At 37.5% G+C, this 15234-nt stretch overlaps 1 protein-coding gene across 8 annotated transcripts in view; it reads right to left on the reverse strand.

Moving 5' to 3' along the window:
• Positions 1 to 15234, reverse strand: part of CCDC141 (coiled-coil domain containing 141) — a 226410-nt gene that overhangs the window by 78844 nt on the left and 132332 nt on the right. For all 8 annotated transcript variants that reach the window (XM_044242441.1, XM_044242437.1, XM_044242436.1 and 5 more), the window contains one exon: positions 7905 to 8099. In XM_044242441.1, the coding sequence (XP_044098376.1) occupies positions 7905 to 8099 (195 nt within the window). The remainder of the gene's footprint in view (positions 1 to 7904; positions 8100 to 15234) is intronic.

Raw genomic sequence — 15234 nt, forward strand, 5'->3', positions numbered from 1 at the left:
CCCTTAAATCATGCTTAAAATTTAGTGTATGTGAACTAGTGACTGTAGTAATACTATTCCCAATGAGGATGGGAGCCACTGAGCTAGTCTAAAGGATGAAATAAAAGGAAAGGGTATATACGTAGATGTCCGGGCATTCATTTCTTTCTTCCCTTAAGATAATCTCCAGAATTCCTCATGGGAATGGTTGAAAGAACAGAGAATTCCAAAGTGCTTTTTCTTCTCCACACATCTGACTCCACTCTGTTTTAGTATTAAGCCACTATAACCTTAATACATGTTTGTTGTTGTTTTGAGAATTAAAGAAAGAAAAAAAATATGACAGGGCATGGAGTAAGTACTCAGAAAATACTTTCTTGCAATTACTCTAAAGCTTGATGGGACACATCTTTGAAAAGCTCCTGAGAAGAACAGGCCATCTGCTGCCGGTCATTCGTCCTGCTTGGACCTCTCCTCCTGAGGCCCGGGGAACAGCTGCTACCCTCTGATCTGTGGGCACTGGTCTCATCTTCATAGGAGTTAGATTCTAAAGCCGCATAAAGTGCATGTGTGAGTTGACTCTCCCCCTTCCTGAACGTCATCATAGAAGTATGACATCTCAGTAATATGGGAATAAATTGAAGGGCTAAACAGTCACTAGAAGGAGGTAGTATATCAAGGACCAAAGTAACACATAACTTAATGTCAAAATAACCAAATTTTCTTCTAGAGCTTTTTTTCTCAAAAAGATCACAGTGTTTGGAAAGCACTGACTTAGGAATTGCTCTGTGTATCACACATGATAGAGTCATGAAGGAAAGAGGTGAGTGGTTGCGCTCCTTCATTAGCTCAACAAATATATTTGCAAATAAGATGAGTGGATACTGTAAGAGAGCTTATTCTTTTTTTTTTAAGATTTTATTTATTTATTTGATAGAGAGAAATCACAAGTAGGCAGAGAGGCAGGCAGAGAGAGAGAGAGGAGGAAGCAGGCTCCCTGCCGAGCAGAGAGCCCGATGCGGGACTCGATCCCAGGACCCTGAGATCATGACCTGAGCCGAAGGCAGCGGCTTAACCCACTGAGCCACCCAGGCGCCCCAGTTGCAGTGGACTTTTATTACTGAATGGTATCCCCTGAAGAAGATAAGGATTGTTAGACCTATTTCAGAAAGGAGAAAACTCAGGCTCGAACTGTAAATTGACTTGTCACATGGTCATTTATTCGTTCATTCAACCAAATTTGTTGAACACTAGGTGGCATGCAAAGATGACTAAGACAATCTCTCTCTGAGGAGCACAGAGCAATACTATGGGAAACTGAAAAATAAGTAATTATTGCTACCTGGAGACTTCTTGGAGGAGGTGGTACGGGTGATGACACATCTCTTCGTACAGCATTACTCCCCTTCTCAAGTATGCCACAGAGACTGAGCTTGAAATTTGTGTTCCTCGTGTATAAAGTAATTAAGCTCTCTGCTTTCAAAATGATCTCATTCCAATGACCCAGGATCAATGTAATCTCTTATGAAAATGAAATTTGGCCTTCAAACTCCAAACTTCAAACTCCAAACTTTGTAATATTTCATATTTCACTGCTTTCAATCATTCAAACAATTATCGAGCACCCACAACCCGAAAGGCACTGTTCTAGATGTTCTGTTCTGATGAATGCAAAGTAAAATAGACACGTTTCTTACCCTCAAGGAGCTTTAATTCAGCAAAAGAAAGGAAATCTACCCATAAATGCCTACAATACAAAGGAGAATATACTTAATGCCAATGGAGAGATGCAACAGTTTAAAATTGTACGTGGAAGGGAAACCAGTAAATCCACTCTTGACTTGCTCAGAGGTCACTTGATAGTTTTATAGAGAAGGATATTCATGAGTGACTGATAGTAAAACTGAACTATTATACGACTAATTAAATATGGACTGAGTTGTGGGCTGTCATGAGAAATGTAAGATGTATAAGGTATTTCTTGTTTTTGATAAGTTTTCTATTATATACAAATAATAATATGGTCATAGTTTAGCCATATTTCTCAAATATATGCTGTGGTTTAAATAGCCCATCCTTGAGTTCTAAAACCAAATATTGCTAAACCATTCTCTCAGAGGGAATACAGGAGGTAAGAAAATTAAGGTATCATTTATTCCATATTAGGAGGTTTGCCTCATAATGATTTGAGTCCTTAATATCTCTTTATATTTAAGGATATGTTCAGCGAAAGATGGAAATTTCTTTATTTTTAAATTTTATTTATTTCTTTATTTGAGAGAAAGAAAGCATGAGCGGGGGAGGGGCAGAGGGAGAGGAGAGACAGGATTCCAAGTAGAATTTGTGCCAAGTGTGGAACCTGATGCAGGGATTGATCTGATAACCTGAGATATGACCTGAACTGAAATTAACAATCAGATGCTTGACCAACTGAGCCACCCAGGCAACCAAGACAGCAACTTCTTAGCATGCTATTCAAGAAGTTCCTAACCCCCTGATTGCTTCTACCACTTGTCTCTCATCGTTCTGGGCTTCCACCCTACATTCTTAACAAAATGAATTACCTTAGGTTTTCCAAACAAGGCACAGCTCTTTACTACTCAATTCCCCCCCAGCCCCATTTTGCCCCAGCTTTTCATATTTAGCTCAATGTGCACCTCCTCTAGAGAAGCCTTCTTTGACACTTTCCCCCTGGTCCTCTCCTCTGTGTTCTCTAATGCTCTATGCTCACTCCAAAAGCTTCGGGCTTTTCCCAAAGTGCCCAGCATTTCTGTTCCCTTGCCTCTCCTCCAAACTAGACTGAGAAAGTCTTGAAAACAAGGACTGTATCTTTAATTGCTTTGGTTAAAGTATATATATGATTCATGAAAACAGCAGGTATACAACACATTAGCCAAATGGAAATGTAGAAGAATGGAGAGAGTTTAAAAAAAAAAAAAAAGATGCTTTCGGTTTTTGTAAAAGAATGAAAAGTTGTTCTGGCAAGGAGAAATGTGAGACAGGCTGCCTAAGAATTATGAAATTGGAAATATCAAGGAAAGGGATGTCCAATGACAATTAGCTTAATTTCTTGAATTCATTTATATCATCTAACAAATTCCTTCTGAATAATATTTTTTAGGTCCTCTACTTGGGCAGGTTTCTTCATTCTTCAATCTATACAACTGGGCCATTTAATTTCATCGTTTCCCATATCTGGCCTAAAATGTATCTATTTTGAAAATGGGAAAACAGCACATATAAAAATGGAAAAAAAAACTGTACCAAATTCCATCTTTAATTATTTTGTTTTCATCTGAAACAATTACGTTGCTGTAGGCATTACTGGTTTGCATTGCTGTCCATATCTTGTAAAAGCAAGGTATCTATTTAAAAGACATTACACTCTGGCAGTGATGGCAGAGGAGGAGAAGCTATGACAATCATTATTTCAAACTGCTTTTGGTGTGTTGCGCTAGGTGTCGTAGCTTTTTTTCCATTTTGCTTTTAGGCCGACCACCCAAGAACTACACCATGTAGATTTGGCCTCAGTCTTCACAGCTTGCTTTCGCCAAAGAAATCATGTGCCTGAGAACGGGAAGCAAGGGAGATGAGACTGTATGACCAATCAGCCATGTTTTACAGCTTCAAGTTCAGTCATTGCTGTCATATAAATTCAGGTTCACATTGCGCTGCTCTTGAAGCATATATATTTATGCTTAAGCATATATATTTGAATCACATTCTTTAAACAATGATAAGTACTCTATGGGTGATTGACCCACCTCACCCAACTCTTTTTTTGTGAACTTGATAGAAATATAATAAATAAGATCATCTACATTCAAGAAAGATGAAAATCCAGGAGATCCCGATGAGTTACTATAATAGGTGCTATGTTCATATTTCATGCCATGTCCTAATAACTCTTAGCAACATCTCGTCATTAGAGAAACACTTCTCCAATCAGCTATCATCCCATATTGACAATCAACCCTTCTTATATTTGTTGCTAAATGATTCAGCAGTAAGTTCGCCAGCACAGGAGATGACTCTAAAATGGAAAAGAAGCATCTCAGGTTCTTAAGTGACATGGTTCAATCCACCGTGGCTGGTTTATGACAGCATTAGTAGCAACATTCTGAGGTCCTACGTGCTAAAATCGCCACCTACTGTTCACTCCAGGTACAAACCGCCATACCTCAAGCCAAAGGCTATAGACACTGAGTAAGAAACACTCTTGAGTCTTGAATATTAATCAATCATCAACTTCTAGAGGAATTAAAAGGTAAACAATTTCACTCCTAAATCCACAGGGCAAAGGCAGTGGGCCACTCTAGTCAATGTGGATTATTAGGTGATAACTGTATTTTATTGAATTTCACAGATTGAAAATATATTCTAGATTATTTTGTATAAAAGTTCTCTGCTGTATCCCCCAAATTTAGAAGAGTATCTGACACACAGTAATTGTTCAGTAAAATAGACTAAAGAAATGAATCCTTAAAGAAGAAGGGTAATTGTTGATCACACTACTTATTTAAAGACTTCACTAAAAGAAATTATTATGACTTTTTTCCTAGTAAGTAAGAATATCTGTATCTAAAATTGATAAAGAGAAGAGAATGAATTAAAATGAAAGGAAAAGGGGGAAAGGGAGAATTTCCTTCTGCTTGCAAAAAAAATACTAGTAACATATGATAAAAATCCATATTAAAAGAAGAAATATATGTGATATGGAAGCATTAACAATAGTTAATTCCGAAGATGAGATCATGACATCCTTTTTATTTTAACAAAAGTTTTAAAAAGGGAAAGCTGTATTTTTAAAATCATACACTTCACTTTTTACTGAGCAAATACTCCAGCTGTGACATTCAGTCATTCATATATTACCCATGACACTAACATATTTTCTCACGGTGGTATTTGGCACAAATATTGAAGGAGAATATTGACCTAGCTTTAACAAAGGTGGAATAAGAGGTTGTTTGCTGAACAAATAATTCACTTATCAAGAATGGAATTGGTTTTCAAAGCAAATATCGTTTTTTAAAGCACAGACTTCCTCTTCCTTTCACGGTGCTGTATTTTTTTTGGGAGAGTCACTAGTGCTCCTGCCCATCATTATTGGTATGCCAAGAATGCCTACCACTGACCCCTCTTTACTGGGACCATTTCTCAGTGTTGGGTTTACAGTCAGCAACCTTCAGGGCTGAGGAAATGTCTCCTTCAGAGACAAACAGCAGGCTGGATTACTGTTTGCCATCAAACAGAAGATGCCCCAAGCTTAGGGTTCACCTCCTGGATCACCACCAGCTGCATGAGCAGTCACCCAGAGGGACCCATCTGCATCGCCCCCACCCCCAGGAATTGCGACTTGGGAAACTGACATGATGCATTGACATTTAGATTCTTGTTTTTGTGAGTAATAAGATCTTTCAAAATAGAAGTCTTTCAAAGCTGACACAAAAGTCATGTGTCTTTTGTGAACATCCACAAAACGGGCAAGTTAGCATGTTAGCTTGAAATTTTGGGTAAAATTTCAGATATCTCACAGTTCTTGACAACATGACCTCTCCTAGGGATAGGGATGTTCACAATTTAAAAAACCCAGTGCACCCAAGGTATAGTAAAGTGAGTAAAAAATACCCCTTACCTAGTGTAAATGGAATTTTCAGACTAGAAAAAAAATTTTTTAAGGACTTTTACATTATATTAATGTTTAAATCCAGCTCTTTACTTTAACTAGGGTTATTTATAAGTGCTAAAGGCTAAAATACTGAGAATTTTGTAAAATGTGGTGATCCCACAATATAAATAAAAGAGAAAAATACCATTTATAAGTCTTAAAAAAGAGTTTCCTCCTTTAATTTAAATGGATTTACCTGGGGCGCCTGGGTGGCTCAGTGGGTTAAGCCGCTGCCTTCGGCTCAGGTCATGATCTCGGGGTCCTGGGATCAAGTCCCGCATCGGGCTCTCTGCTCGGCAGGGAGCCTTCTTCCTCCTCTCTCTCTCTCTCTGCCTGCCTCTCTGCCTACTTGTGATCTCTCTGTCAGGTAAATAAATAAAATCTTTAAAAAAATAAAAAAATAAAAAATAAATGGATTTACCCACTACCTTATTTCATCACTTACTGCTTCTTCATAATATGATAAATATTTCATTTTAAAAATCATAATTAAATATCCACTTTCTATGCTCCGATTTCTATTTTTGCTGAGGTAAAAGCAACTATCACCTTTCTCATCGACTCTTAAATTTGGAGTTAAAAATTAATTCCTGTTGCTTTGAAAAGGGAGAACAAATTCTGTACTTTTTTAAGTGCCACTTGGCTATAGAGAATGCTATAGTATGGATAATATAGAATGGATAAATCCCAATGGAACTAGTTATGATTTAAATGCCACGGCATTTCAAATGATGAAATGGAATCTAGAAGTCAAGTGTTGAGACCTAAGAAATGTAATTTCTTAGGATTTGACCTGAATTGCCATTGCTATATGAATTTGAGGAAGTAACCATTCCATTCTTTTTTTTTTTTTTTTTTAACTGTTACTATTACAAGAAATGTCATTCTTTTTCCCTCAGGGCCCAGAAATAATGTAAGAAGAAAGCCTCCCTGGGAAGTTATCAGATAATGAGAATGGAGAAAGCAAGAGCAAGAGAGTTAGAAGTAAGGAGAGAGGGAAACCACATTTTGCAGGGCTGAACCTAGAGGGTTTGTTCTAGAAGTGTTGTTTTATCAGAGCAACATGTTCTGTAATGGTCTTCCTTAGAAACGGCATTAACTGACTGACATATGACCCACTTATTTTATAGAATGAGGGTGTAATGGGTGTTAGAAAGTCTCTTACTCAAAAACAGGAATGTTGAAGAGGAACTCACCTAGCATCCTACCATTTACTTAGTTCAGCAGCTCCAGTAACATGCTCCGTATCTTCTCTTCAAACAAAAAAATCCCAAACAAATAATTTGCCAAAATTTCCTTATTTTTTTTCTGTAATTCTAGAAACTCTATTTTAGAATTCTAGTATTCATCCTTTTCAAGTTTCCTATCAGTAAGGAAGCTCAAAATTAAGGAACTATTTTGATATATACCAGGACAGTATATTCAGATTGTTGATATCATGACTTTAAATCACAATATACCTACCTTTTAGGGGTTACTCACTCATTTCCTGTCACATTGTCCAGTTTGAAAAACATCAGTGATATTTAAGGTAGTAAACAATTCCAGCAGGGCAGTTTGAAGATGTGTATTAGATTGGAAAAGGTAAAAGAAATTTTCAAATAATATCACCAGCTTCAGATATACGATTGAGATGAACATGTAGACATTACCACTCACTAAGAGCCACCTGCTACAGTCAACCAGGAGAAGCAGAGCACTTCTCCCAGTCTAGAAGACCTGGAGATGCTCCAAAGCAAGACTTCCCCTTGGCTGACCTTAAAAGGCAAGACCAAGGCAGGGCAGTTAGGGCAAGGCTCTGCTTCTAGCCTTGTGGTTTGCCTGCAGAAGGTTTGCAGTATGGGTGTATCTTTACTTGATAAATGAAAAGATAATTTTTCAAAGGGAAATAGTTTTTTGGTAAAAGTTTCACAGTGTTCTTTTCACCTTGATATATTTTATGGTAATTCCCTTACTCCATGAGAAGCCCTGCAGTGTCAGCACAAGTGTCCCCCTCAAACAGCTCAATGACAGCTCTTTGATGAAACTCTCATGGGGATGTTTTTTACATGTCAAAGCAAAGAGTCTCCTCGTTTTGAGAACCAAATAATGGCTATGATAGGAATACATTTTAGAAGCTCGATTTTGTTGCTATTAATTTTGAAACTCTACGTGGAATCTAGGCTTCCGTGATGTGCTCCAGCCTACTGAAGTTATGAGTCTCTTACTGGTCTGCCCTGATTACCTAAAATTACCAACGTGGCTTCATACTGACCTTATTCGTACTGCAAAAAAAACCATTTGCCTTTTTTAACCAAGTTTCCCTCTCTGCCATGAGCTGACGACATTCTCCTTGAAGCTGGTGCAGTTTCTGGTTAGAGAGCCGTAGGTGCTCTTTCTCCATGTAGCCCTTGGACAGCAGAATCCCAAGGGCATCACTCCTCAGCTTCTCAGCAGCAGAATTCCATTCCTACAAGAGATCACTCCGGTTTATTTACACATCCTCCTCTTTGTAAACTCTGACAAGATGCAGAAAACATTTCAATGTATTGAACGTATCAGAAAACTGTCACTGTATTTTCAAATCGTGATGGAGTAAATGCCACATTCCAGGTTGGAGTACCAAGATGCAGATTAAAAAAAAGAGAGAGAGAGAGAATGACAAAGGAAAGAGGCTAGAAAGAGAGCGGGATAATAGCAGGAAAGGGCAGGGCATTTGGGGTATGTGATTGATGGAGTGTCTGGTTGCCCTGAACACAGGCCACTTCCCCTTCCATTAATGCTGTCTGAAAACAAACCCCCAAAATTGTCAACAGCGTTTTTCAGTCTCTAACTCATCGTGACCTGTTTTCATTCATTTAAATATAGGAAGTCTGTCTCTCACAATTCAGTCTCATTGCCAGTGTGGGCAAATATGTACAAGAAAGGAAAGGAAATCTCATATTTTATGGCCGCTGTGTTTGTATGTGCCTGCACTTAGAACTGAAATTAAGATCTGTTATTCTCCACAAAATTAATAGTTGTGATTGCATAGTATTCCCTCCTTCCTGACCTGAGTCTCACCTCTCAATGCTTCATTCTTAGTGGTATATAAACATTTCAGGGAAAGAAGAGGTAGGTTTTTACTTTCTGTTACAAGAAGAAGGAAAACAGTAAGTAGAGAAGAAAGAAAACTAAAGTTGGAGTAAACTGAACATATTAACAATTTATTTAAAGGTAAATTTAAGTTTCTTGCAAAAGAACTGAAGCCAGATTCAGCTTCATAAAATAATGCTTATCTCTAACATGGCTGTCTTGTGAGTGAATTTTCTGGTACCCATCTCGGCTGAGACTGAGCTGTATGCAGAAGCTGTTTGTTACAACATCAGAAATTTAGCGCCAGGTTTCAAAAATTACAGTCTGACTCCATCCTGGCTTGTTCCCCATGGCAAAATGTCCTGTTATTAGGTTACATTTGTTACATTTTACTGTGCAAAATCAGTATAATAATAAAAATAAGTATAATTTTAGTGCAATTTACCACTACTTTATTCATTCATCCATTTCAGAAGACATACTAAAGGTTATGCACCTGGTACTATGCTAGGATAGATGGCTTGCAGAATACAAAGAAAGAATAAAATGTAATTCTTTTCTTTAACAATATAAAACTGCTATTTTACCTCACTTTCATATATACTTACATTATCAACTGTATGAAATATATGCTGGTCCTATAAACACGTCCTGATGGCTCAACTAATAGAAATAGCAAATGTGTGGTTCCAGCCTGACTACATCAGTGATGGTAATGGAAAATAGTATCATCATGGTTGATCATACTCTCAGCCTTTCGGAGAGAATGACCGAAAGAGAGGGGAGAGGATTATTTAAATCAAAAACAAATGGAGACCAGCCCTAAAAACAGCTTGTGCAGACAAAACCAGTTTAGTCATACAAACAAAGCTTAATTTAGCTTATTTTGTGAGACTGACTTGACCTGGGTCATTTCTTGTTTATGCCTCTGAAAATTATAAGCAAAACTTGAATCTTTCCCAAGGTCAATATGAGGTAACCACTGACCTAGTCCCTATCATTTAAGAAAATTCCAATGTTATAACCAATAATTGTGAAGAGGAAGCAGTCACTGCTTCCTCACTATATAAGCTGCTTTATAATAATGTATCCCTGAGCCTTGTTCCATGTTTTGGGATGAGTACTCTGGTTTGCAACTGTCTTTTTGGTGTGTGCACAATAAACTTTTACTAATTATTACTTTGGTGATTCATTGGTTCTCCTTCTGTTATTTGTGAACTTTTGACACTCCAAATTGCTCAGTGGGTGCAAAATCAATATTCTTAAGCATGAATGTGGGCTACATGATTTCTTAAGATCCTTCCTTTTTTAAAGCGCTATTAAGCTCCCACTTAAAGACAGCTAATATGAGCCATGACATTCTTTCATAAAGCACTGTAAATATCCCTCCCACTTAAAAAACTATTACCTTAACCTTATCAGGAAAGAGCAAATGTTTTTAAAGCAATTAGCACCATTTTGGGCACATGTAATAGGCATTCTCTAAACGTTAGTTCCCCTTTACATTCCATCAGTTTTATCATGGTTCACTAGCTGCCCCAAATTTGTTCTTCACAGGAATTTGTTTCTCAGCTCTAAAATAATGATAGTGGAAGGATTCTCTAAATGTTACTGACCCACGTTATATATTGATCAGTATTATGGGATAAACAAAATATTAAACAGGTTTCCTTACTGCTTAATAATCCTTCATATGTTAATGTGCTTTGAGACTCCTAAAATATGGTTTGAAATATTCTGGACAAGGAGGCCTGTGTGGCTCAATCATTAAGCATCTATCTTCGGCTCAGGTCATGATTCCAAGGTCCTGGGATCGAGCCCCACATCAGGCTCCCTGCTCAGGGGGCAACCTGCTTCTCCCTCTCCCATTCCCTCTGGTGGTGTTCCCTCTCTCACTGTGTCTCCCTCTAGCAAATAAATAAAATTAAAAAAATATATATTCTGGACAAACTGTTTTGACCATGAAATCACGTTTACTGATCATCTCTAGGGACCAATACTCCAGTTGGAACAATGTTGGGAAATTCTGTTATTGTGCTAAGAGCAGATGAATCACCTAGAACTTCACCTGTTTTCATAAATCTGTCGGCATCTTTCCTTGTTGATGTTGTCTCTCCATCCAGCTACCCAACTAGTCCATTTTCTGTCTTTTGTACCCATACTCTTATTTTCTGTTAAGATCTGTGGGGTATGAATCCTCAATGGACTCAAGAAATGCTTAATGTGTTAAAACAGAACAAAGCAGGTAATTCTTTCAAAAAATTGTCATTGACCAGAATCTTCCTGTTCATTAGCAGAAGACCACTTAACAAATATGAAGAGCCTGGGAAGGCTTAGAGAGCTAAGAGGAAGGAAACAGAAAAAGAGTTAGGACATGGAGAAAGAGATCATGGTCTTCATGTGTTCAGCCTGGACAACACGAAGCCCTAAGGTGTAGGTATCTTAACCCTCTTCAAGGCAGTACTGATTTTTCTTTCTGTATGCTAAGCGCTGTACTAAATGATTTACACGTATCACCTCGTTCACTCTTCCTCGCATCCCTACAAGGTAGGAACTGCTTTATCCTCATTTTACAGATGAGGTAAAGGAGGTTTAGAGGTATTAAGAACTTGCCTAGATTCTCAACACTAGTAAGTGAAAGAGCCAGAATTCAAATTCAGGTAGTCTGACTCTAGACCCTGTTTCTCAATCTCAATGCTGACCTCAGCATTTCAGAGAGGAGAGGTGATGGAAAGTGTTTTTTACTGCATAGAAAGGTTAAACCTATTGGTTTAGAATTACAGAGGTGAAAGTTCCATGAAACCCAGATAAGGCCTTGGAAATGAGAAAATTCTTAAAAGACCCTAAGATTTTTTTTTCTTTTTTTTTTCCAATTTATTTATTTTCAGAAAAACAGTATTCATTATTTTTTCACCACACCCAGTGCTCCATGCAAGCCGTGCCCTCTATAATACCCACCACCTGGTACCCCAACCTCCCACCGCCCCCCCGCCACTTCAAAGCCCTCAGATTGTTTTTCAGAATCCATAGTCTCTCATGGGTAAATTCGAAGGGGAAGATTTTTTTTTTTTTTTTTTTTAGAATCAGAAACTTCCTTAATACCCACCTGTTACATATAGAAATGAGAATTTACAGCCTAAACTCATGCTTAATTTTGCTCAGCGCATGGACCAAAATAATAAAACTCTTCTCTGTGAATAAGAAGGGAAATACCTGTTCTCTAACAGTGTTCATAAATCTGCCTTTAGCATAAATTTGGCAAACAGCATTAAAGAAAGACCTCTGGAGTGGAGCCAAATCTTTGAAAACACACTTCAACTCTGTGCTTCACATCACGTTTATAAAAAGTGGGCTATGACCTTCTAAGGAAGCAGTAAAGGACCATTTTGTGACTCGTATCTTTTCTTATTCTCCATCCCCCGTCTTCTTAATTGCATTTCACAGGAACTCTATGGGTATTAAATGAAGTTGGGTCCATTCAATATTTCTACTCAATCTTCCAGAAAATTGGTTCTGTTTTCTTTGGGCAATCCACGTGCAGTTTCTGATGCATTTGTGTAACATTTTGATGATGTATTTCCCCAGCCATTTTTCTCAGGGGATGTGTCCACTATTTTATTTTTAACCTAAAATGTTCCAGAGTCATCAGAATCCATCACACTATTTTTTAAAAACTTAAGCTGTCATTGTTTTCAGGGCCGGTGGAACCCAATGGAGAAAATCATGGTCCGTTTTCTCTAGCCTTTGCTGCCTGCCTGCTAAGTGTTAAACCTCTGACTGAGTTTCAGTCACTCTGCAATAACATATTTCCAGTACATGTCCCTGCCAGCTGAAAGCCAAAGCCTGCCATTTCCTTGACTTTTTAGTCTTGACAGAGAAACGTGCATATGCCTGCCTGAGTAAAGACATGTGGCACTGTGTGCTCTTGGGCTCGGAGGAGACCTCGGGTCACTCCGTTTTTTTCCTTTTTCACTCTCAGTGGTTACCCTTTTACACTGTACCTTTCACTGTTCCATCTGCTGAGGAAATTGAGCTTCTGTTGGATCCCTTGATTGAAAGGGTACTTTTAAGAGGATTAGTGCGGATAGACAAGAAGGTGAAAATGATTTCTTCTGCCTTTTCTATACTCCCAGGTTAGCTCTTCAAATGCAGTTATGGATTGGCATAAAAATTACCCAGCAGGTAGATTCAAAGAGTAGAAAGTAGAAAGAAAGAATATCATCACAATACGTTTAGTAAGTTTTTATTCACAGGAAACTTCACTGTAGGTGAAGGGGTCTAATGACCCAAGGGCATGTCGTAAATTATTTTCATTATAAACCTGACCTTAAAATGTAAATTTTAAGTGGGGGAAGATGGACAAGAAAGAATAGGGGACGTATTATAAACCACTAAGAAAATACCAACTGTGGAGATGACAGGCCAAAATCACATCTGGCTGAAGCATGTGTGGAGCCCATGTACAGTCTGCATAGCATGGCTATTTCCTAGGACATCTCATTAGACACAACCCATTTCTTGTTCATTCTCTAAATCCACAGTCCCATTTGGTTCAGCACCAAGGAGAATTAACTCATTGACACAAAATCATAGAGTTGTACACAATTGTATTAATAGTTGGTACAAGCAAAATAACCTGGCAATTTTAATCAGAGACTATTTGAAAGTCTGTTTTGAGCAGGAATTTCTTTTTAGAGGAAATTTTTATGCTTTTAAAGAGTGGCAATGAGCCACTGAAAAGCTGAAACTCTGATTATGCCCCGTTGGACTGCAAACTGGGCCAGAGTTTCATCTCCTGCTCTGTTCCCAGGCATTTCCACACTGACCTACACAAAATCAAGGATCTTACTAGAGCACTGGGTCCCATCCCACAGCTGGATGGTACAGAGGTCAGGGTCCACACGCCATTTGAACTAGACCTTCATTGTGATGCATTTCGGCAAAGGTCTTGATTGCAAACAGGAAGAACTGTGATTTTGTGTCACCTAAAGATAAAAGAAGTGTGGTGTTCCACCTCCCAACCATTAGGCAGAGAACCCTTGCTACTGGACCAGGGAGAGCTTATGGATAAGAGCAGAGAACTGGAGCTAGAAATACACTTTTTATTCCAAACTTAGTAAGTGGTCTCAAGCAGGGTATTTTTTTTTTCCAAGCCTTACTTCCCCTGCAATGCAATGGCCACCATCAACACACATATGCCTCTGCTTCTCTAGTGAACCTATAAATCGAGTGATGGATTGCTGTGCTTCGAATTCCCAGATTTTAGGCCCTACTAAAATTTTGGATTTTAGTAGTATTTTCCATAATTAATCTTAGTGGGATTAGGACTGATAGTCTATAGTAGAAATGACAGATATCATCAAAATAATTTTTGAGTGATAGTTGCTTTCTCTTTTCTCTATTGAAATATTCTAAAAGTCACAGTAAAAATTATGGCTTGGAAGTTTCTTGTTTTCCTTATTCTGCTCAGTGCATGGCTACCAGGTAGGGCTTGTCATTCAGCTGCTCGGAGTAGGGTGCTTGTTATTAATGCTGAAGCAAATGGATGTGTGGTAGAATAAATTTTTAAAATCAAATAAAATCTTAACAAATTGCACTCATGAGCAAATTTTCAAAGTAATGATTAGAGCAAAAATACATTTATTTTTTCATCCTTAGTTCAACATAGTTTTGGGATGAAAATTTAATTACATCGGAAGTCAGGGAGACATTTTTTTGAAGATTTGTGTTTTCCAAGAATCATTATTTTTTCTTTACTGTCTTGTCCTTGTTGCTTTTCTTAGATTTCTTGTTCCTCTTAATCACATTTTCTTTGAGTTGAATAGGTAAGGAGCAGAGCCAGATTTGGGTGTACTGGTGTTTCCATTTTTAATAAAAATGAATAAAGTCTTGCTGTCCAGATTATTTGCATCTAACACAATTTGCCTACAATCAGATTATGCCACTAGCTGATGAGGTGGTCCCAGTTTATATTAATGTTTTCAGAGGACTTATTGTTTAATTTTCTAGCACATGTGTTGGAGAGACCTTCAGAATCTCAACATGTAATTCAACTATGGGGAGAATTATTAGGTTTAGATGTTCACCTGTTGTGAGGATTTTCCTAAATGAAATAGATTAAGTTGGGAAATGGGAAAAAAATCCATATATATTACATCCACAATGAACATCATATATAAACTAGAATAATGGTCCTTAAATCTGGCTATCAGTATTTCCTAGTAGAAAATTTAAAACGTGCTTTCTCACACCTACTCTATATTCATTGAATCATTATTGGAAGAAGATGTATTTTTAAAAATTGGCAGCATTTTATTTGAAATCAGGAGCAAAAAAAATTTGGAGCTAGACTAGAATATTCCAAAATATTGAATGACTAAGTAACAATAGACCTATAGAGTTTCTGCATAATCATAACAATAAATGAGAAAGAATGTATATAATAAAAGATTTTAACCTTCTAACTTTAAACTTAGTGCTATAAAATTAAAAATTTTAAATTAATATTAAAATTAAATTTTAAATTAATT

Source organism: Neovison vison, chromosome 3 (assembly GCF_020171115.1).
Source record: "Neovison vison isolate M4711 chromosome 3, ASM_NN_V1, whole genome shotgun sequence".
NCBI classification, from domain to species: domain Eukaryota; kingdom Metazoa; phylum Chordata; class Mammalia; order Carnivora; family Mustelidae; genus Neogale; species Neogale vison.